Consider the following 20,979-nt stretch of genomic DNA (forward strand, 5'->3'; position numbering starts at 1 on the left):
CAGAGACAGAAAGAAGGGTGGGTGCCAAGGGCTGGAGGAGGGGGATTCACAGGGAGGAAATGGAGTTAGTATTTGATGAGTACGGAGTCTCAGGGAGGGAAGATATAGTTGTGAAGACGGATGGTGGTGATGGTTGCCCAACAGCGTGAACACACTTAAGGAACTGAACTGCATGCTTAAAAACGCTCAAGTGGCACCTTTTGTCTGTTTGTGGGTTTTTAATTTTTTTTTTTTTCTTTTTAGGACCACACCTGTGGCATATGGAATCTCCCAGGCTAGGGGTAGAATTGGAGCTACAGGTGCAGGTCCCGGCCTACACCACAGCCATAGCAACTCGGAATCCGAGCCGTGTCTGTGCCCTACACCACAGTTCATGGCACGTTGCCGGATCCTTAACCCACTGGGCGAGGCCAGGGGTGGAACCCATAACCTCATCGTTCCTAGTCAGGTTTGTTAACTACTGAGCCACAAGGGGGACTCCTTCAAGTGGTAAATCTTATGTTACATTAATTTCACCACGGTAAAAAGAGAGAGTTCTCCTTTTGAAGAATGGGTAGGTGAATCAATTCAGGCCAATGACATGGGAGGAGATACTTCATACAAGGCTTCTGGGAAAAGCTTCCTCATTCCTAGGGAGTTTCCATTGTGGCGCAGTGGCAATGAATCCGACTAGTAACCATGAGGTTGGGGATTCTATCCCCTGGCCTCCCTCAGTGGGTTAAGGATCTGGCGTTGCTGTGAGCTGTGGGGTAGGTTGCAGATTCGGCTCGGATCCTGCACTGCAGTGGCTGTGGCTGTGGCATAGGCTGGCAGCTGTAGCTCTCATTAGACCCCTAACCTGGGAACCTCCATATACCGTGGGTGTGGCCCTAAAAAGCCAAAAAAAAAAAAGGGTTCCTCATTCCTAGAAGGGAGCTGCATGCAGGATGAGATGCTCTGTCTTGTTTCTCTGGATATGGCATCTGGAACCTTCTCTCTCATCTGGAATGCTGCCTGAGAATGAAGCCAACACCCAGCGCAGCAGACAAAAGCAGAAAGACAAAAGCAGAAAGATGTAGGTCATTGATGATGTCATCCAGCCACCAAACCAATGGACTAAGAAGTCAGTCCTATCCTATGGTTTATAGTTACGTACGATAATACATTATGGTGAAGTTTAGCTTGAATTGAATTTCTGTAACTCGCTGCTGAAAGGATCCTGACATTTGTACAAGTACCGTTGGCTCAACAAAAAATTGGAAATAACCTAAAAGTCTATCAGTACGGAAATGGGTAAACAAACAAAAAAGATATATAAACATAGAAGGAGAAGTTCTCCTGAGGCACAGTGGGTTAAGGATCTAGCATTGTCACTGCCATGGCTTGGGGTACTGGGTGGTTCGGGTTCAGTCCCTGGCTCAGGAACTCCCACATGCAGCAGGTTCCATCAAAACAAACACACAAACAAAAAACCCCATAGATGGAGGTACTCTAGAGCACAAACACAAGAAGTCAAAGCAGGTTTTGTATATTGTATATAAATTTTAAAACAATACAGTGTATCTTTCTTGATTTATATGTTATATGTATACAAATATGTCTTTAAATAGATTAGATGGATCACATTAAATATGTAATAGTGGTTGCCTTTATTGAGAGGGTAGAATGGGACAGGGATGGGGGTAAAAGAGAGAGGTGGCATGTACACTGGAACTGTTGTATTTTTTATCTTAAAACAGCAAACAAAATTTTGAGATGTTAACAACAGACAATCCAGGGATTCTATGTAGGTATATGAGTGTTTGTGATTTTTTGGTACAATTCTATGTTTATAAAATCATCAAAGGTGGAAAAAAAATCCCTCTTCCTCAATGCTACCCTTGGCCCAAAGAAATTTTTGTTTGTTTGTTTTTGGTCTTTTTGCTATTTCTTGGGCCACTGCCTCGGCATATGGAGTTTCCCAGGCTAGGGGTCCAATCGGAGCTGTAGCCACTGGCCTACACCACACCCACAGCAACGCGGGATCTGAGCCACATCTGTGACTCACACCACAGCTCACGGCAACACCGAATCCTTAACCCACTGAGCAAGGCAAGGGATGGAACCGCAACCTCATGGTTCCTAGTCAGATTCGTTAACCACTGCGCCACAACAGGAACTCCGGCCCAAACAAATTGAATTAAAGAAGGTAGAAAAAAATTTTTTTGGTAAAAACTTGGCAGCTGACACTAATATCTGTATAATTATAAGTGGGCTCTAAGGGTTCAGAAATATGGCTTTTTGTTAGTATGAGAGTTTTTAACCTTTTAATTTTTTATTTTGAAGTAATCATAGGATCATACGAATTTGCAAAAATGCTAACATCTTACATAACTAAGCAGAATCAAGACCCTGAGATGACTACGATACAATTAAGTAGACTACACTTTACTGGAACTCCACCTGTATAATATTTTTAATTTAAAAATTTTTTGGGGGGGGGGCATGGCATGCAGCAGCTTGATGTGGGATCTCAGACCAGGGATTGAACCTGGTCTGAGTGAAAGTGCCAAGTCCTAACCACTAGACCACCAGGGAACTCCCTATTTAATCTATTTTATTAGTATCATTTTTTAAGACACAGTGTAGATAGCTTTTATTTATCTATTTAACTTCTTTTCGCTTTTTAGGGTTGCCCCCTTGGTACATGGAAGTTCCCACGTTGGAACTTGAGTTGGAGCTACACCTTTTGGCCTATACCACAGCCACAGCAACGCAGGATCCCTGACTCAATGATCGAGGCCAGGAATCCACCCACAACCTCATGGATACTAGTCAGGTTCATTTCTGCTGCGCCATTATAGGAACTCCTCTCTCTCTTTTTTTATATATTTATTTATTTTTGGCCATGCCTATGCCATGTAGAGGTTCCTGGGCCAGGGACTGAAACCACCCCACAGCAGTGACCCCAGCCACTACAGCGACAATGCCAGATCCTTAACCTGCTGTACCACAAGAAAACTCCTTGTTTTTTTGGCTGCTCCAAGGCATGTGGAGTTCCCAGGCCAGGGGTAAGGGTGAACCTGCGTCCCAGTGCTCCTAAGATGCTGCTGATCCCATTATACCACAGTGGGAACTCTGAGAGCTCCTTCCTTTTATTTTTGATGTCTTTTGGTGACTAAAAGCAATTTGCTTATCAAGGAATTAAAGGATAAACAAAAAGTGGTATATCCATACAGTGGACTAGTACTCCATCATAAAAAGAATGAAGCACCAAGGTGAGAATTAAGTTTTAAATAAACCTATAATATTTTATCTGGAAAAAAAAAAGAATGAAGTACCAATACATACTACAACATGGATGAACTTTGAAAACCTTTTGCTAAGTGAAAGAAGCCAGACACAAAAGGTTATATGTTGTATGACTCCATTTACATGAAAGGACCAGACCAAGTGACTCTTAGAGATAGAAAAGGAGATTGGGGTTTTCAGGGCAGTGGGGAGAGGAGGGGGCGAGCATGTTCCCATGGGAACAGGAATCGTTCCTACAAGTTCTGTGTTTCCTTACGGCCTGATGAAAATGTTTTGGAAATAGATAAAGGTACTGGTTGCACAACATCATAAAGGCACTAACTACCACTGAATTGTTCACTTTATTTTTTTTTTCACACTGCTGCTTTGATCAGGTCTTTATTCAAAATTAGCTGTCCAAGTGATTTGACTTTTATGGAATAAACAAATTTAAGTTTATGCAACAGCCTTCTTTTCTTCTGTGGCGGGCTTCTTTTCTGCAGGCTTCTTTTCAGCTGCTGGTTTCTTGGTCACTACAGCCTTTTTCCCCACCAAAGGCTTCTTCTGCTTTTTAACGCCAACAGCCTTCTTGCCAATAGCCTTCTTTCCTTTCTTCTCTACCACAGGCTTCTTGTCTGGAACCCCCTTCTCACCTGATTTGGCTTTCAGTGCTGCTGCTGCCTTATCCATCCGGATTTTGCGATTCCTGGCCTGGCGAAGAATGGTGTTTCGGCGCATTGTCTTTGCATACGGGTTTAGCTTCAACATGATTCTCAGGTTTTTCAGTGGATTCTTCTTCAGAACTCTTCTTGCGTGGTGCGCGGAGGGCTCTTTGGATCTCTGGGCTTTTCAAGATTCTGCTAAGGTCTGTATTGAGCATCTTATGCATGGGAAGGTTGTAGTTACTCTTGAGGGTAGCAGCTTTACGCCAAGTGCCATAGAGCTCATCTAACTTGCGGAAAGCACTTTCAGTCCAAATGCAGAAACGTCCCACATGCCCACCAGGAGCAAGTTTCAAAATGTTCAGTTTGCTTACGTTAAGCAGAGTAATTCCAGGGATGTTTCTGAAGGCCTTGATGATACCATTGTCCTCATTATAGATGATGCAGGGTCCCCTGCGCTGGATACGGCGACGGTTTCTCATTTTGCCTTTACCAGCTCTCATTCTCTGAGAGGCATAAACCTTCTTGATATCATTCCAGGCCTTAAGCTTCTTCAGAAGCAGAACAGCCTCCTTGGTCTTTTTGTAGCTTTCAACTTTATCTTCAACCACCAAAGGAAGTTCAGGAACTTCCTCAATCTGATGACCTTTAGACATGACCAGCGCTGGTAAGGCTGAGGCAGCCAGTGCAGAGCAGATGGCATATCGCTTCTGTGTTGTGTTCACTCTGCGATGCCAACGTCGCCAGGTCTTGGTTGGCGCAAACATGCGGCCCCCACGACACATATTTCCAAAAGCACCCTGGCCAGAACGGTGAGTCCCACCACCTCGAACCCTGGGGATTCGAGCCACAGCTCTGCCAGTACCCCAAGACTCAGCACTGGTTTGATGACCTGCTAATTCACTGACAGCATATGGCTGTCTGTTGTTTTTGCGCAGGTTGGTGTGAACAAAGTTCACGATGTCTGGTTGAATGGGAGCCTTGAACACAGCAGGCAAAGTGACATTTTTGCCAGATGACTCCCCTTTTTCGGAGTACACTGATATCAGTGGAAGAGCACACGCCATGGTGGGGAGAGGAGAAGGCCATGCTCCTCTCAACCCGGCGGCTCCCACAGGAAAAGCGAATTGTTCACATTAAAATGACTAATTTCTTGTCATATGAGTTTTATCTCAATAAAAAAAATTTTTTTAAGCAATTTCCTTGTTGTAGGGTTAAGGATCCAACATTGTCACTGCTGTGGCATGGGTTCCATCCCTGGCTCAGGGAACTTCCACTTCTACATGAGGTGGGTCGAGAGCCAAAAAAAAAAAAAAAATATATATATATATATATATATATATATATATAAAATATATATATATATATAATATATATATATATATATATAATATATACGAAAACTTATGATTTCTTCTCCCATCTGCTCTTCTCTCCACATCCAGTTCCACCCTACAAATACATCTTTGGCTGACTGTTTAATATGTAACTGTCCACATTTTTAAAAGCTTTAGAATATCCAGAGAGATACATATGTTTCCTTCTCTCCTGAATCTTTCCTTAGTACTTTATCCATCTCAGCCAAGCAGTGTTATAGGGGATGGGAAACTCGATGGTGAATAAGAGAGATGCACGGAATTAATTTTCTAGTAAGAGATGGGCAGGGAGCATGAGCGAAATAAAAGCAGACACAACAGTAGAGAGTGACGGGGGCTGGTGGAGGGCCAAGGTGGCTGGGAGAGGTCTCTGAGCTGAAGACACAACATCTGAACTAAATAACAACAAGCTGGAGAGGTGAAGATCTAGGGAAAGAGCAGCCAAGGGAGAGGAAAACAAGTTACTAGAAATAAGACTATACTCGGTACACTGAGTCACCAGGTATTTCTCCTTTACCATGTATTACGCACGTATTTCCATGTTGGCATCTAGTCTGTTTCATTCTTTTTAATGTTATCACATATTATTGATACACCATCACTTATTTAACCACTTCCCTGATGATGGACATTTAGGTTGTTTCCAGTTTGGAGCTGCTGCAAAAAAAAGCTGGAAAGAAGAGCTTTTCCCACTTGTGCTCAAATTTCTGTAGAAAACAACTCGAGGAGTGGGACTGTTGCATCAGTGTCCACGCGTGACCACACATTTTCACCCACCAAAAGCCTGGAACAGCTGTGAGTTATTCTATCAGTCTCATGTTCAGAAGCCTAAAAGATAAACTCTGAGGTTAAAAAAACAAAGACGGTGTACTTGTTCAACAGGTGCAAATGCTGAGACTGATTTAAAGGCAGAATAATTAAGGGTGGGAAGACCACAGAGAAAGAGAGAGAAAAGGAATGCCAGCAGGGGGATTTGCTTTGGAAGATAGACATTATCTGCAGTGAAGTGGCTCAGACCTTGAACAAGAATAGCTTTGCAAAGTAAAGCTGTTGTCAAGCTAACCTTGTGCTTCCATCACACAGAATAGCACAATGTCCTTGGAAAACTATTTCTTAACGTTGATAGTCCTGCATCTAAACCACCCCAAATGAGTATAAAAGGGCAGTATCGTCCCAAACTCCCTACTGATTCACTCATTCATTCATTCAAGAGTTTTTGTTTTTGTCTTTTCTAGGGCCACACCCATGGCATATGGAGGTTCCCAGGCTAGGGGTCGAATCAGAGCTGTAGCTGCCGGCCTATGCCAGAGCCACAGCCATGCCAGATCCGAGCTGCGTCAGTGACCTACACCACAGCTCAGGGCAACACCAGATCCTTAACCCACTGAGCAAGGCCAGGGATCAAACCCGCAACCTCATGATTCCTAGTTGGATTCGTCAACCACTGAGACACGATGGGAATTCCCATTCACAATTTATTAAGCATGGTTTCTCTGCCAGGCATTATACCAGGCAATGGGGATATAAAGATGAATAAAAGATTCTGACCTCAAGTGCTCAAACTTAGCACAACAGTAATTAACAAGAAGAGCTTATTTCCTGCTTGCAGCTGTGTCTCAACCCTGGCAGGTCAAGGCTTTCAAAAACCAATAGAGTGGATGCTTTCCTGAACATCCATAACCATCCTATTCAGGGACAGGGAAGTTAACGACATCAACTTTTCTAAGCTGCAGTTTTAGCAGTTTCTTTGTCCCTAGAAGCACCAGGCACAAAGAAACTCGACTAATTTAATTAGATGTGAAGAACTAACCTATCGGGGTGATCACCCATTGCCCTCCATCCAGGCGAAAAGTCTTGAAGTTGGGGATCCAATGACAAAGGGCAGCAAGGTTCGCTATTTGAGTCAGCGGCTCGCCTTGGCACTTTATTGGGAGCAGATTGGGGAGAGCAAATCTTGAGCGAGAAGGCACTTGAAGCACTTTCAGACATGTGTTTGCTTCTTGTGAATCTCATTCAATAGCAATGCAGTTCTCCTGTATAGGAAAAAAAGTCTGATTTTTATATCAATCATTGGGATATTCTCTCTCAATTTGAGGACAATCATTTAATATCAACATTATTTTTTTCCCTTATTTTTATTTATTTTTTGGTCTTTTTTAGGGCCACACCCACAGCACATGGAGGTTCCCAGGCTAGAGGTCTAATTGGAGCTGTAGCTGCTGGCCCATGCCAGAGCCACAGCAACTCGGGATCCAAGCAGTGTCTGCAACCTGCGTCTGTGACCTACACCACAAAACCCACTGAGCGGGGCCAGGGATAGAACCCACAACCTCATGGTTCCTACTCGGATTCATTAACCACTGAGCCACCTCGGAAACTCCAATATTAACTTTAAAGTGGGACATTCTTAAAGATGCAGCGAGGTCTTTGGAGAACCCTATTAATTGGCTGTAACCAGAACTTTGTATTAATGAGAGGTATACATCTTTTGTGTGTGTGGGGGGGGGTGGAATCAATGTCCAGAATATTTCCAGAGCAATGAACCACAGACCCATCTAGAAACTTAAAGTCAGCCTTGTTATAATGGATGTCTCCAGTTTAATATTAATTTAATATTAAACCCAATTTCAAACCACTTTAGAATATGATTATGTTTTCAAAGGTAACTGACAGCTCTGTTGTGATTTGTCTCATTAGGCTGAGTTCTTTTATCTTTAAAATAGATGTTTAAAATTAATACCTAGATTTAGGTTTTGGAGCTTAACATAAGGTTTTTAAGAAATATCTTTGTGTGTTCTCTGTACTCTGTACAGACTGTACTCTGTAATTTCTAGCAGATAAACGACACTCTGCTAGACTGGCCCTCTGTCTAGACTTCTAGCAGGAAAATATCAACAATATGTTTTTCTCTGTTTTGGGCTCCGTAACGGTGAATTACAGGAGAACTTAACAGGTATTAAGAACAAGGCTATTTTCCCACTTCAAGCAGTTGGGTCTAGGTTTTTATCTTTCACTTTTTCTCTTTTCCCGGGTTTACCGAACCGCGACCTGGCCGCATGAGACGCAGTCAATAAAGTACTAAGGCAAAACCTGAGCAAATCCTACCCTTCAAAAGAAAACCACTTCACCTAAGGGTGCAAACGAAGTTGGACGCACAAAAATAACCCTGTTAGTTGGCTACATCATGGAATACGGCAATCCTCTGTTTGGTTTGCAAAGCCCTTGGCAGGGAGGAGGAAGGGATGGAAAAGTTTGGGTGAAGGCTTTATGACTAGTCATACAGGCAGTGAGTCATTGTAAGTTTCCAGTTAATAATCCCCTCTGCCGAGGCAGAGCCTGGGCCCGAGCGCTTTACAAGCCACTCTGCAGTTCAAGTTGTCATGTCTCACGGTTTTATGGTCTCGTCCACCAAGTGAATACAAAAAATGAAAGACGCCCCGCGTCGCCTTTGAAATGTGGGGCAAATTCTGGCTGGGGGCGGGGAGGAGGAAGGTGGAAAGAAAGAGAACAAGGTAGGGAGGCTATGAGGCAGGGAACACAGAGGGCTGGTGAAAAGAGAAGGAATTTTCAGGAGTTGAAATCTTTTCTTTCCACCTTAGATCTGCTGTCCGTTTTCCCGCGTCCAGTGCGGAAGGACAGAGCGGACACCCCCTTGGGCTGAGAGATCTGCAGTCCGCGGCCCCGCGAGAAGTCGCGCCAGGGCTCGCTCCTACCCCGGCCCCCACCCGGTGACAGGTGGGGCCGCTGAGAGGTGACCAAACCTCCGCCTTCTCGCGCTGCCTGCCGGGAGACGGCGCCGCTTCCGGTTGCTCCCGGCCCCGAACTCCGACTCCCGTCGGCCCCCGGGAAAACCGCAGCGGGGTCGCGCGGGTGCTGCCGGAACTCGTAGTTCCGCCTTCGCCGCGACTCGTAGCCGGAAACGGGGCCGGCCGGAGCCGAAAACTACCGAGGCGAAGGTACGGGTGGCGGCGAAGGGTCAATTCGCACCAGGCGTGGGGTTGGCGCTGAGGCGGTCGGAGGTGGTTGGAGGTGGTTGGGGTTGGGTGGGAGGAGGTCTGCTAGCACACACGAGGAGGGTTGAGCCGTTGCTGCCGCCGCGGTCGTCGTTGGGAGTGCGAAGCCGGGACTAAAGGTGCTGCCGCGACGACGCCGGAGATTGTGTAGTTAGCTCCCCCAGCCTCTCTGCCTCGCAGCTTCCCGGGCTCAGCGCGGCCTGCTCCACCCCGGCCCATCGCCCCCGCCTCCATTTCCCGCCCTCTCTTCACCACACACACGGCCCCCCCGATCATGGATCCGGGCAGTGGTGGCGGCGGCGGTGGCGGAGGAGGTGGGAGCAGCAGCGGCAGCAGCAGCAGCGACTCGGCACCGGATTGCTGGGACCAGGCGGACATGGAAGCCCCCGGACCGGTACCGTGCGGCGGCGCCGGCGGCCCTTTGGCAGCGGCGGCGGCCGAGGCCCAGCGTGAGCACCTCAGCGCGGCCTTCAGCCGGCAACTCAACGTCAACGCCAAGCCCTTCGTGCCCAACGTCCACGCCGCGGAGTTCGTGCCGTCCTTCCTGCGGGGCCCGGCCCAGCCGTCAGCACCCCCAGCTGGCGCCGCCGCCAACAACCACGGAGCCGGCAGCGGCGCGGGAGGCCCTTCGGGTAAAAGGCCGGGACGCCTCTCTTTCCTGGGTTGCGGGAGGAAGCCGGGCTGGGAGGACAGGAGCAGCCGGCCTGGGAGCCTGAGCCCACCTGGGATGGGGATCGGAGTGGGGTCGGGAGTGCGCCAGGCCAGAGGCGCGTGGTCGTGGGGCCAGGCGGCACGTGGGGCGCTGACAGCGGCGCCGGCTGTCCTGGGTGGGGCGCCCCGGGGCCAGGGTGGCGGCCTGCGCAGGGTGGCGGCGGTGGAGGGCCGGGAGGGTGGGAGCAGCGTGCGGGGCACACCACTGGGGCCGAAGGCCCGAGACCCGCGGCCGGCCTCTTTTTCCCTGGGGCCCCACTTCCCCGCTGGAAGTGGGGACCGTATGGGACGGAGGGGGACCGCCGCTGGACAGTGCCACGAGGCCTAGAAGTGAGGACAGATGGAGCCTAGGGTCGGTCGGGTGGTTGTCGAGAGCGCTGAGGGCTTGGGGAGGACGAATGCTGGAGTTTTCCCTTCTCCTCGGTCTAGACGAGAGAGCGTCTCGCCGCGATTTCTATTATTGAAACTAATTACGTTTTAAATATCTATGGCACGGAACCATCCTGAAGGAATCCCAGGATGCATTGCAGTCTTGCGATCCGGCAGAAACAGTTGGCTATCAATAGATCTTTTTTCACTCTTAGCATTTTGTAAGCTTGTGGAGTTCACAGATGTCACAGAGTTCGTTTCTCACTTAACATTAAAGTGTGTACGTTGATCATGTGCCCTTTTTCTCATGTGGGACTGACTTTTCTCCTTAGTTGGTGATAGGTTTAGCATTTTTACTGCGTTAAAATCTTTTACCTTATTCAGGTTACTTGGTATATATAACTCGCTCTCCGTGTTCATGTGTCAGGAATTAGTCTATTCAGACACCTGAGCATTTGTTAGAACTTCATAGCTGTCGCGTGCCGTTTTGACCATAGCTAGTAGACTTTCTGTGGTTTCCAGTTAAGTCTTCAAAAATCTTCCTGTATTTAGGCGCTGCTTAAGTGGTAGCATGCTTTCAAGCAGGGATTTTGTAGGAATGTCAATTGAGTGAATTTTATTTCTCTTTAAAGTCCTATATTGTAATATTTCTTATACAAGTAAGACATCTTAAAAGTGCTCTAGGAGTTTTGTTTTTTTCAGAAACTTTGGCTACAGTTTCCTCTCTAGAGGCAAAAAGAGAGTTTGGGGAAATGCTTTTGGGAAGTATGTATGTGAACACACGGTTTGGATTTGGTTGTTTGATTGACTGGTATTTTTAATTGTGTGAGTAGCAGCTGATGTTTGCCCTTTGAACAAGGAAGCTTAGCTTTGCTTAGATCAAGTCCTTTGGGCCACGTAAACTTACTAACTCCTAAAAGTGCTTCTTTCCCTGAACCTTAGCGTGTGGATTGCTTTCATCCAGCCATTTTCTTTTTTGGCCCTCCCTCCTAACTCTGGAGGAATCACCAGTCCCACTCGGACTAGACCTAGGACTCCATTTCCAGCCTATTTAGCCCTCAGCCAGTCATCCAGGGACGGCCATCCTTAGACCTCCTGAGAGAAGTGGTCTGGAACGGTGTCACTGTTGAGTAGACATTGCCTCTTTTACAGAGGACTATCTTTTCTCTTCCTGATATTTGTCAGTTTGCAGTTTTAATCCTTTCCTCTGTGACACTACTAGAAGTTGGAGAGATACAAATCTGTAGGGAAGTGGTTGTCCCTACCTTATGGTCTTCTTTTCTTTTTTATCAGAAGGCTATTTTGATATAACTATCAGCTGCTTCTACAAAATGTCAGTTAATGTTAAAAAAAAAAGCAAAACAAAAACAAAAACACAAAACCCACCTATGCCTGTTTGGGAAAATACGGATTTTCTAAATTGAGGTCCAGAGGTATGTGGCACTGCTGGATTACGTGTTCTAGCCCTTGAAAGGTCCATAAATTAGCACCATCAGAGGAGAGATCTATGCTTGGAAGAAGCAGGGAAAAAGTTGGAAATAGCAATTAGGTTGATTTACCAAGGGAAAGCCATAAAGTTTGCAAGTTTTTGGGGTTTTTTTGTTTTTTGTTTTTACAGTGAGGAAATACACGTAAGTCTAGCTTTTTTTTTTTTTTTTTGTAGTTGATTTACAGTGTTCTGTCAGTGGCTAGGGTGTTTTGTTGTTGTTAAACCATAGCTGAAATTGATGGTGGGTGTATGTTGAACCAGATACCAGGAGAGCTCTTGAGAAAGTCTAGAGAGAACACTGCAATGAATGACTTTTAAAATATGTCTGAAATGGAGTTTCCATTGTGGCTCAGGGTTAAGAACCCTAGTATCCATGAGGATGTGGGTTTGATCCCTGGCCTAAGGATGGATCCCAGCTTTGCTGTGAGCTGTGGTATAGGTCGCAGTCAAGGTTCAGATCCCAGAGTGTTGCTGTGGCTGGCAGCTGCAGCTCTGATTCCACCCCTAGCCTGGGAACTTCCATATGCCACAGATGCAGCCCTAAAAGAAAAAAATAATAATAAAATAAAATGTCTGGGATAAATATCTCTCATTCCTGAGAGAAGGATAGTTTTATCTTTTTCTTTGATTCTTCCATATCTTTTTCTGTCTTTCCCTCTTTCTTTTGAAATAATTTCAGTGGTGCTTTGAGCAACCAGTAGAGGAAGATGCATTTGCACAAAGAGTCATTCACTCTCACTGGCAGGCTGCTGGTTAATGCCTGTTTCCAGCTGTCCCGAGTCAGAACCTGGGATTCATTGTTGACCTCGGTGCAGTCCTCTACAGAGCCAAGTAAACTGGCCAAGTGATGGTCTTTGAGACTGCGGAGCTAGAATGAATGCAAATGTAGATGACAGGCGTTGTATGTACTAGAACATACATTTTCTCCTTCCCTTCATTCCTTCCTCCCTCCCTTCTTTCCTTCCACTCTTTCTCTTTTTCTTTCTTTTTTAGGGCTGCATCTGTGCCATGGGAGGCCCCGGGGTAGGGGTCAGATTGGAGCTGCAGCTGCCATCCTATGCCACAGCCACACAGGATCCAAGCTGCATCTTCAGCCTACACCACAGCTTGTGGCAACATTGGATCCTTAACCCACTGAGCAAGGCCAGGGATCAAACCCACAGCTTCATGGATACTGTGTCTGCTTAACCCACTGAGCTGTAATGGGAACTCCTAGAACATTTTCTATGATAGAATATACTTTTTTAGTTCCACTTAGTTTTTTTATTCTTCAGTGAGAAACAGGTTCACCGGTGTTATTCAAGGTTACCTGGTAGCTTAGAAATTTATTGCTCACAGTTCTGGAGCCTGAAGTCAGATCAGGGTGCTAGGCCGGTGATGTCTCTTTCTTCTTCTGGATAGCAGTCTGCTGACTTGTGTCCTCACAGGGCTACAGAGGCAAGGGAGGTCTCTGGGGCCTCTCTCTCTCTGTGTCTCTCTCTCTCTCTCTTTTTTTTTTTTTTTTTTTTGCTTTTTAGGGCCATTCCTGTGGCATATGGAGGTTCCCAGGCTAGGGGTCTAATCAGAGCTATAGCCGCCGGCCTACGCCAGAGCCACAGCAACGCAGGATCTGAGCCAAGTCTGGGACCACAGCTTATGGCAACACTAGATCCTTAACCCACTGAGCGAGATCAGAGATCAAATCCACAATCTCATAGTTCCTAGTCAGATTCCTTAACCACTGAGCCAGGACAGGGCTCCCTGGGACCTCTCTTTATCAGGCACTAATCCCATTCAGGAGGGCTCTGTCCTCAGGACCTAAGGCCTCCCAAAGGCCCCACCTAATACCACTGCCTTGGGCATTAGCACTTCTACATAGGAATTTTGGGAGGAATACAAAACCTTGAGGCCATAGACCTTGGACTTGTAGACACAGCCACGGCTTATAAAGTAATGGTGTAGAGTTCTGTTATCTCCATCTCAACACCTCTCAAAACTCTGCCATTGTAAAATGAATGTAGAATAAAAACTACCAGTCCCTGGAGTTCCCATCATGGCAGCGGAAACAAATCCGACTAGGAACCATGAGGTTGCAGGTTTGATCCCTGGCCTTGCTCAGTGGGTTAAGTATCCAGTGTTGCTGTAAGCTGTGGTGTTAGGTTGCAGATGCAGGACGAGGCTAGGGTCCTATGTTGCTGTGGCTATGGCATAGCTCTCTTTGGACCCCTAGCATGGGAACCTCCATATGCCATGGATGTGACCCTAAAAAGCAAAAAAACAAAAAACAAACAAAAAAAACCCCAAACCCCACAAACTACCAGCCCTCAGTAAGTCCTTCGAGGGGCATTAGCTCCAGAATGTTCTGTTTTGTAGTGTTTGGGTCTTGCTGATATTCCTTGTGGTGGGGGAGGGACTTTTTTTTAGTAATTGGTATGATTCACATGCCATAGAAGTTCATCTGAAAAGTTTAGTGTTTTTTTAGTATATTCACGAAATTATGCCCCATCCCCACTTGTTGAATGCTTGTGAATCACTGAATTTTCCCAAAGGTGACCTCCTCAGGCCACCAGAGAAGATTCCCGAATCAAAGTAATGGCTGTTTGGTCCTGAAGGGCTCCTACATTTTATTGTTATGTGAAAAGATACCAGCTGACCAATAAGTCTAGATAGATGATAGATAAGGTTCTTGACTGGTTCTTTTTGCTTTTTAGGACCTCACCTGTGGCATAAGGAAGATCCCAGGCTAGGGCTCAATCAGAGCTACAGCTGCCACCTACACCACAGCTACAGCAGCCCCACTGAATGAGGCCAGGGATCAAAACCGCATCCTCATGGATACTAGTTGGATTTGTTTCTTCTGCACCACAATGGGAACTCCAGTGTTGTCTTTCTGATTAGAGAGAAAGGAATGAAAAAGAGACTAGATAACCTTTTGCAATGAGTTAGCAGTATTAGAATGGAATGTTAATCTCTGGTTTTGCTCAGATAGATATATTGCAATTAGTGAATAGACATATGCCTGCCTACAGAATGAGGAATTTTCTGTGCTAGACACTTGAAGTGACACCACCAAGAGGAACAACTGGTTCTCAAAGAGTCTAGAAAGGGATCAGATACCCAATATACTCTTAAGGGAAGACACTTAGTAAGAGGGCTGTACACAGGGTCTAGAGGACTTTCAAAGCTGAGAATTGTTCACAGGTGCCCTTATATAAATAATTTCAGTCATGTCATCCTAATTATAAAACTAAAGATCAATTTTCAACCAAGTGTTCTTTGTGAATACCATAAGATTGGGGGTGGTTTGTTTGCTTGCTTTCTAGGGCCACACTTAGGACATATGGAGGATTCCCAGGCTATGGGTCAAATCAGAGCTATAGCTGCCAGTCTACACCACAGCCACAGTAATGCAGGATCCAAGCTGTGTCTGCAACCTATACCACAGCAACTCCGGATTCTTAATCCACCGAGCGAGGCCAGGGATCAAACCCGCAACCTCATGGTTACTAGTCGGATTTGTTTCTGCTGCACCACAAGGGGAACTCCTGTTTGTTTCTTTTTTTAAAAAATATAATTAACATGTAAAATTCACCCTTCTTGTGCTTCTATACTTTAAGTTTGCTAGAAACCTGCATCAGTTATCTTTGTTCTACTTGTAGATAGAGACTTACTTATTTCATATCAAATAGCAGTCAATTACTATGATTCTAGCTATTGGGCATATTAATTTAGAATTTCATTATTCTAGTCACAGTTCTTAAAAATGTGGGTAAAGCAAGAATTTGACTTCTAGTCGAAGGTTCTTGATTATTCTGAGGTCCTCAGACTCCTTTTTTAGCTGTCAGTTGCTGATTCATACCAAAGCTTCTTAAAATTGTGTCCTCCTTTTCCGTAGATTTTAACAAAGCATTGTCTGGGCTATGGATGTAGTTGGTCTTTCTCATAAATGACTTTGTTCTAGAGAAACCTAGTTGATAAAGTACTCCAGGTTAAACGAGTTCCCCAACATACTCTGCTTTCTAGGTGAGGGAAACACTTAGCAAGGATTTTTTTGAGTTTCTTTCACTAGCCTAGCCTAAGAGTGATCATACCAAATTCCAGACCACATTCTGAGCAGGTAACTGTATGTCACTTCACTTGACAGAAAAAGTGCATACCTTAGCAAATTCCTGTGTATAAAGTAAATAAACTCCAAGGATATATTTACAGCTGCAGGGAATACAGCCAAAAATTTACAATAACTATAAATGGAGTATAAACTTAAAAAACTGTGACTCACTGTTGTACATCTGAAACTTACATAACAGGGTACATCAACTGTACTTCAATTTAACCAAAAAAAACATACTTCAATTAAAAATAAAAAGTGTCCCGTAGAATGTCACTGGTGCAATTTCCTGGTTAGCTATTTCTATAGAATTCCAGTGGGTTACCATACTCTTGAGCAGTCTGTCCATCTCCTTTGTGTAGTTTGGTTGCACAGAGGTGTTTTTCTGTTGTCTTTGTGCCTTATTGTGATATCTGAAATTGTTTTGGTTTGTGTATTTTAAAATACCTCATTGTTTTTGCAGTAGATAGGATATAAATCATAAATAAGACTTTTAGGGTTGTTTGAAAAATAGAGTGGAATTTTAGTTACACTACAGAAAAGTCTAATCAGGTTGATACGTGGCATTGCTTTTGTGAGTGAATAAATAGGTTCTTAGAATGTTAGGGCTAGAAATGACCCTGGCAGTAATACAGTCTCCTCATTTTCAGATGAAGAAACTGAAGCCTAGAGATGCTGAGTGAATGCCTAAGGTCATTCACAGACTTAAGGACACAGTCGAGTTTAGAATTCCAAATTTGCCAGCTGCCAGTTTAGTGCTCCCTCTGCGACACCGTGCTGTTTAATGTGGGGGGGGGAAAAAGGCAAGGCTAGAGCTAATTACTACAACCAACATGGATTTTCTGAGAGAGTGGCCCTGGAATTTGCCTTTCTTATATTTCATTCTTAAGAGTTTTTGTAATTATGGGGTTTTGAATTGCTTGTTGTAATAAGTTTGTTAAGCACTTACTGCATGATTAATATACCTCGTGGCTTAGTGGGGTGAGGATCCAGTGTTGTGATGGCTCAGGTCACTGCTGTGGCATGGGTTCAGTCCCTGGCCTGGAAACTTTCCCATGCTTTGGGCACAGCCAAAAAGAAAAAAAAAAATTAGGGTTCAGAGAAGCTAAGCAAATAGATGTGGTGACATCTGTGAAAAAATGGAGGAGTTAGGATTAGAATCTAGGTCTGATTTCAGAGCTTATTCCAGTAATAGTAACTCTACTAGTCCTTTCCTTGTGATTGGATAGTAAAAGATCTTTTTCCCCTGAGCTGCTTTTCAGAAATTTGGCTTACGAGTTTGTGCACTATGGCACAATCTCCATGCCCTTTCTCACTCAGTAGTAGCTGGGTGACACTGTCATAAGTAGGCAGTGCTCTAATTTGAAGCAATTTTTTTTTCTTTTTGTCTTTTCGTCCTTTTAGGGCCGAACCCGAGGCACATGGAGGATCCCAGGGTCGGGGTCTAATCAGAGCTGTAGCCACCAGCCTACGCCACAGCAACAGCAATGTGGGATCTGAGCTGCAACGCCGGATCCTTAACCCACTGAGTGAGGCCAGGGATTGAACCCACAACCTCATGGTTCCTAATCCAATTTATTTCTGCTGTGCAACAATGGGAACTCCTGATGTAATATTTTTTAAACAGCTGTGATCACCACTCTCTATAACGTTGTGCCTTTTTATTTTTAGAGTGTTAGATAATTAAGGCAAAACCATGGATACCTGTATATGTTCTGTGGCCTTTTCTTTCTGATGTCCGCCTTTACTATTTTCCAGTGATGGTTGTGGGAGAAAAATACCTCAGTCTGCAATTTTGATGACTTCGTATGGTCACCTGTTTGCTAAAGAATTTGTAGTTCCTGGAGTTCCCATCATGGCGCAGTGGTTAACGAATCCGACTAGGAAGCATGCAGTTGCGGGTTCCATCCCTGCCCTTGCTCAGTGGGTTAAGGATCTGGCGTTGCCGTGAGCTGTGGTGTGGGTCACAGATGCGGCTCGGATCCCGTGCTGCTGTGGCTCTGGCGTAGGCCGGTGGCTACAGCTCTGATTAGACACCCAGCCTAGAACCTCCATATGCCACAGGAGCAGCCCTAGAAAAGGCAAAAAGACAAAAAAAAAAAAGGAATTTGTAGTTCCTTACTCAAGTTATACTTTAATGTCTCTTGAATATTGCTTCTTTAACCCCCTTCTTAGAAAATTGGCTCATATAAAATTGTGTTGACTCTATTCAACCCTAATAGAAATAAAAACTGCGGAAGTTACTTCAGTGAAGACTAACTATATGTTTATGCAGTATACTGTGGCAGCCTGTGGAGGTTACAAGAATATAGAAAAGTCTCCGTGTTTTGGAAAACCAGTCATTCTAGAAGTGCATTATCTCCTAGGAAACATGAACAAGCTATGTGTATGTGTGGGTATCTATAACTGAAAGAAGGGTCATATCTTAGAGGAGTTGAAGAGAGCTCCTTAGCCCTTCGGGGGTGGGGTTGATGGGGAGTGGGATGGAAGTAGAAAATCAGATGAGACAAGTTTGTACCGTAATTGAGGAGAATCCTTAAGAGGAACTAGAACTGGGTACATGTGGCTATTTAATTTTAAAATTACAGTTCAATTCCTTGTTCACAGTAGCTACCTTTCAAGTGCTTAATAGCCACAAGTGACTAGTGACTGTCATCACAGCACAGTAATAGAACATTTCCATCATTGCAGAAACTTGTATCAGGCAGAATTGTCACACTGTATCTCACTTCCATTCAGTGTAGTACTCTTGTGACTTGTGTGACAGCACTGAAGTTTTAATTTTTTTTTTCTTTAATGAACATGCCATTTAGCTAACAGGAGTAAGGTATTTTAGTTAGGATAGCTATTTTACTCATTTATTTATTTGGCCATGCCCATGGCATGCAAAAGTTCTGGGCCAGGAGTTAAACCCACACCACAGCAGCACCTTGAGCCACAGCAGTGACACCACCAGATCCTTAACCCGCTGAGCCATCAAAGAAGTCCTAGGACGGCTATTTTACTTCACTATTATTTTTTCTTTTTAGGGCCACACCTGCGGCTTATGGAAGTTCCCAGGCCAGGGGTCGAATTGGAGCTGCAATTGCCAGCCTACACCACAGCCACAGCAATGCCAGATCCTTAACCCACTGAGTGAGGCCAGGGATCGACCCCGCATCCTCATGGATACTGGTTGGGTTTGTTACTTGTAGATGACAAGCTAGGGTTTAAAGCCCGAGTCAGCTCAGTTCTATCTTCTTGCCACTTGTGCCACCTCCTCCATGCCTAGTGTGGCATGAACTTAATTCATTTAGCACTGCCTGGCTTTTTCTAAAAATTGAGTGATTTTTCCTTGCCTTATCTATAAACTTTGAAATAGGGAAACAAAAAACATTTATCTATATTATGTCAAGTATAATGCCTGTTAACCCTCCAAACTGAGTTCAAAAGATTTTTTTCCCCTAGTTTTTCTTTTTCTTTGGCTATGCCCACAGCATGTGAATGTTCCTGGCCAGGGATTGAACCTGTGCCACAGCGGCAACCCAGGCTGATGCAGTGACAACACCAGATCCTTAACCTGCTGTGCCACAAGGGAACTCCTCCCCACCCCAAGTTTCTGTCAATCACATAGATCATCTTAGATCTAATCAATAAGTAGTGATGTTGGTCTTTCTGCCTGTAGTATCCTTACCTCTCTAGTTCATCTAGAGAATGATCTTAAGTGACACTTGACATGTCGTATCTTTCCTCAAAAAAATTGGTTGCCTTTTACCCTTCAGAGACAGGAATTACTTTCTTCAGCATTTTGTGTTATTGAAGATTGGGCCCAACATTTTTTGTTGCCTTATTGGTGTTAATACTTTCTGAGTACTGATTTTAAATAAGAGTTTTGGAAGTTCCCTTGTGGCACAGCTGGTTATAAAGATCCAGCATTGTCGCTGCTGTGGTGCAAGTTCAGTCTTTGGCCCAGGAACTTCCACTTGCCATGGGCACAACCAAAAAAATAAATAAAAAATAAATAGGGAGTTCCCGTCGTGGCGCAGTGGTTAACGAATCCGACTAGGAACCATGAGGTTGCGGGTTCGATCCCTGCCCTTGCTCAGTGGGTTAAGGATCCGGCTCCAATTAGACCCCTAGCCTGGGAACCTCCATATGCCGTGGGAGCGGCCCAAGAAATAGCAAAAAAAAAAGACAAAAATAAATAAATAGGAATTTTGCAGGTTATGAATTCACTGTTCTTTATTACTTGGTGTGCAGGATTCATGTGACTTCAGATTCTTTGATGCCTTTTTGCATCTTGTAGATTCTTTAATGCAAGAGTACTTAGATATTAGAGTATCATTTAAGTTTATCAGCTCTGAAAATAAGTTTATATTCTGGGGCATCAGTATATCATACATCTCTTCTAGTGATGTCATAGGAAGATGTGCAGTGTGACAGTTGTGGAAACGATTGTTGCTTGACCCTAGGTGCCTTTTTTTTTTTTTTTTTTGCTTTTTACGGCCACACCTGCAGCAAATGGAGGTTCCCAGCCTAGGGATTGAATCAGAACAGCAACTACCGGCCTATGCCACAGCCACAGCCACGCAGGATCTGTGCTGCATCTGTGCTGCAGCACAGCTCAGAGCAACGCCAGATCCTTAACCACTGAGCAAAGCCAGGGATCAAACAAACCCTCATCCTCATGGATGCTAGTTGGGTTCGTTAACTGCTGAGCCGCAAGGGGAACTTCGACCTTAGATTCTAATATAAGACAAAATTGGCATCATTGTAATCACTTTTCCTGAGATGATGTAAGGGCTTACATGCATTTCAGAGACTGTGTATGAATGTCCTTTTATTTTATTGTTACCAAATAGACTATTCAGGGATCTTGATGATAACATGTATGATTATAGAATCTTAAAAAGGCCCAATCGTTGCCTTCTTGGGCTAGACCTACCAAGAGAGAAGTAATGTGTATTTATTGAGCAAAGTCTCACTGACTTGATGTGAATGTACTCGGCTGCAGATTACTTTTACAGTATCTGTGAAGGAAAAG

At 44.7% G+C, this 20,979-nt stretch overlaps 2 protein-coding genes and 1 long non-coding RNA gene across 4 annotated transcripts in view; 1 reads left to right on the top strand and 2 right to left on the bottom strand.

Annotated features, from left to right (window-relative positions):
* Positions 1 to 3,632: 3,632 nt before the first annotated feature.
* On the bottom strand, positions 3,633 to 5,033 carry LOC125127457 (60S ribosomal protein L4-like). Its single transcript, XM_047780478.1, is given in 2 exon segments — positions 3,633 to 4,060; positions 4,062 to 5,033. Coding segments are annotated over 2 exon segments (1,272 nt in total). The 5' UTR covers positions 4,979 to 5,033; the 3' UTR covers positions 3,633 to 3,705.
* Positions 5,034 to 6,748: 1,715 nt separating this feature from the next.
* On the bottom strand, positions 6,749 to 9,322 carry LOC125127460 (uncharacterized). Its single transcript, XR_007134937.1, has 2 exons — positions 8,882 to 9,322; positions 6,749 to 7,320 (listed from the first exon to the last, which is right to left on the bottom strand). It is a non-coding gene; the product is annotated as an uncharacterized LOC125127460 (long non-coding RNA).
* The window catches only part of GSPT1 (G1 to S phase transition 1), a 36,478-nt gene continuing 24,806 nt past the window's right edge, over positions 9,308 to 20,979 (top strand). The window contains exon 1 of one of the 2 annotated variants that reach the window (XM_047780479.1): positions 9,308 to 9,932. In XM_047780479.1, coding sequence (XP_047636435.1) covers positions 9,575 to 9,932 — 358 coding nt within the window. In that variant the 5' untranslated portion in view covers positions 9,308 to 9,574. The remainder of the gene's footprint in view (positions 9,933 to 20,979) is intronic. The other variant, XM_047780480.1, reaches the window with a different exon arrangement.

Source organism: Phacochoerus africanus, chromosome 5, assembly GCF_016906955.1.
Source record: "Phacochoerus africanus isolate WHEZ1 chromosome 5, ROS_Pafr_v1, whole genome shotgun sequence".
In the NCBI taxonomy this organism is placed as follows: Eukaryota; Metazoa; Chordata; class Mammalia; order Artiodactyla; family Suidae; genus Phacochoerus; species Phacochoerus africanus.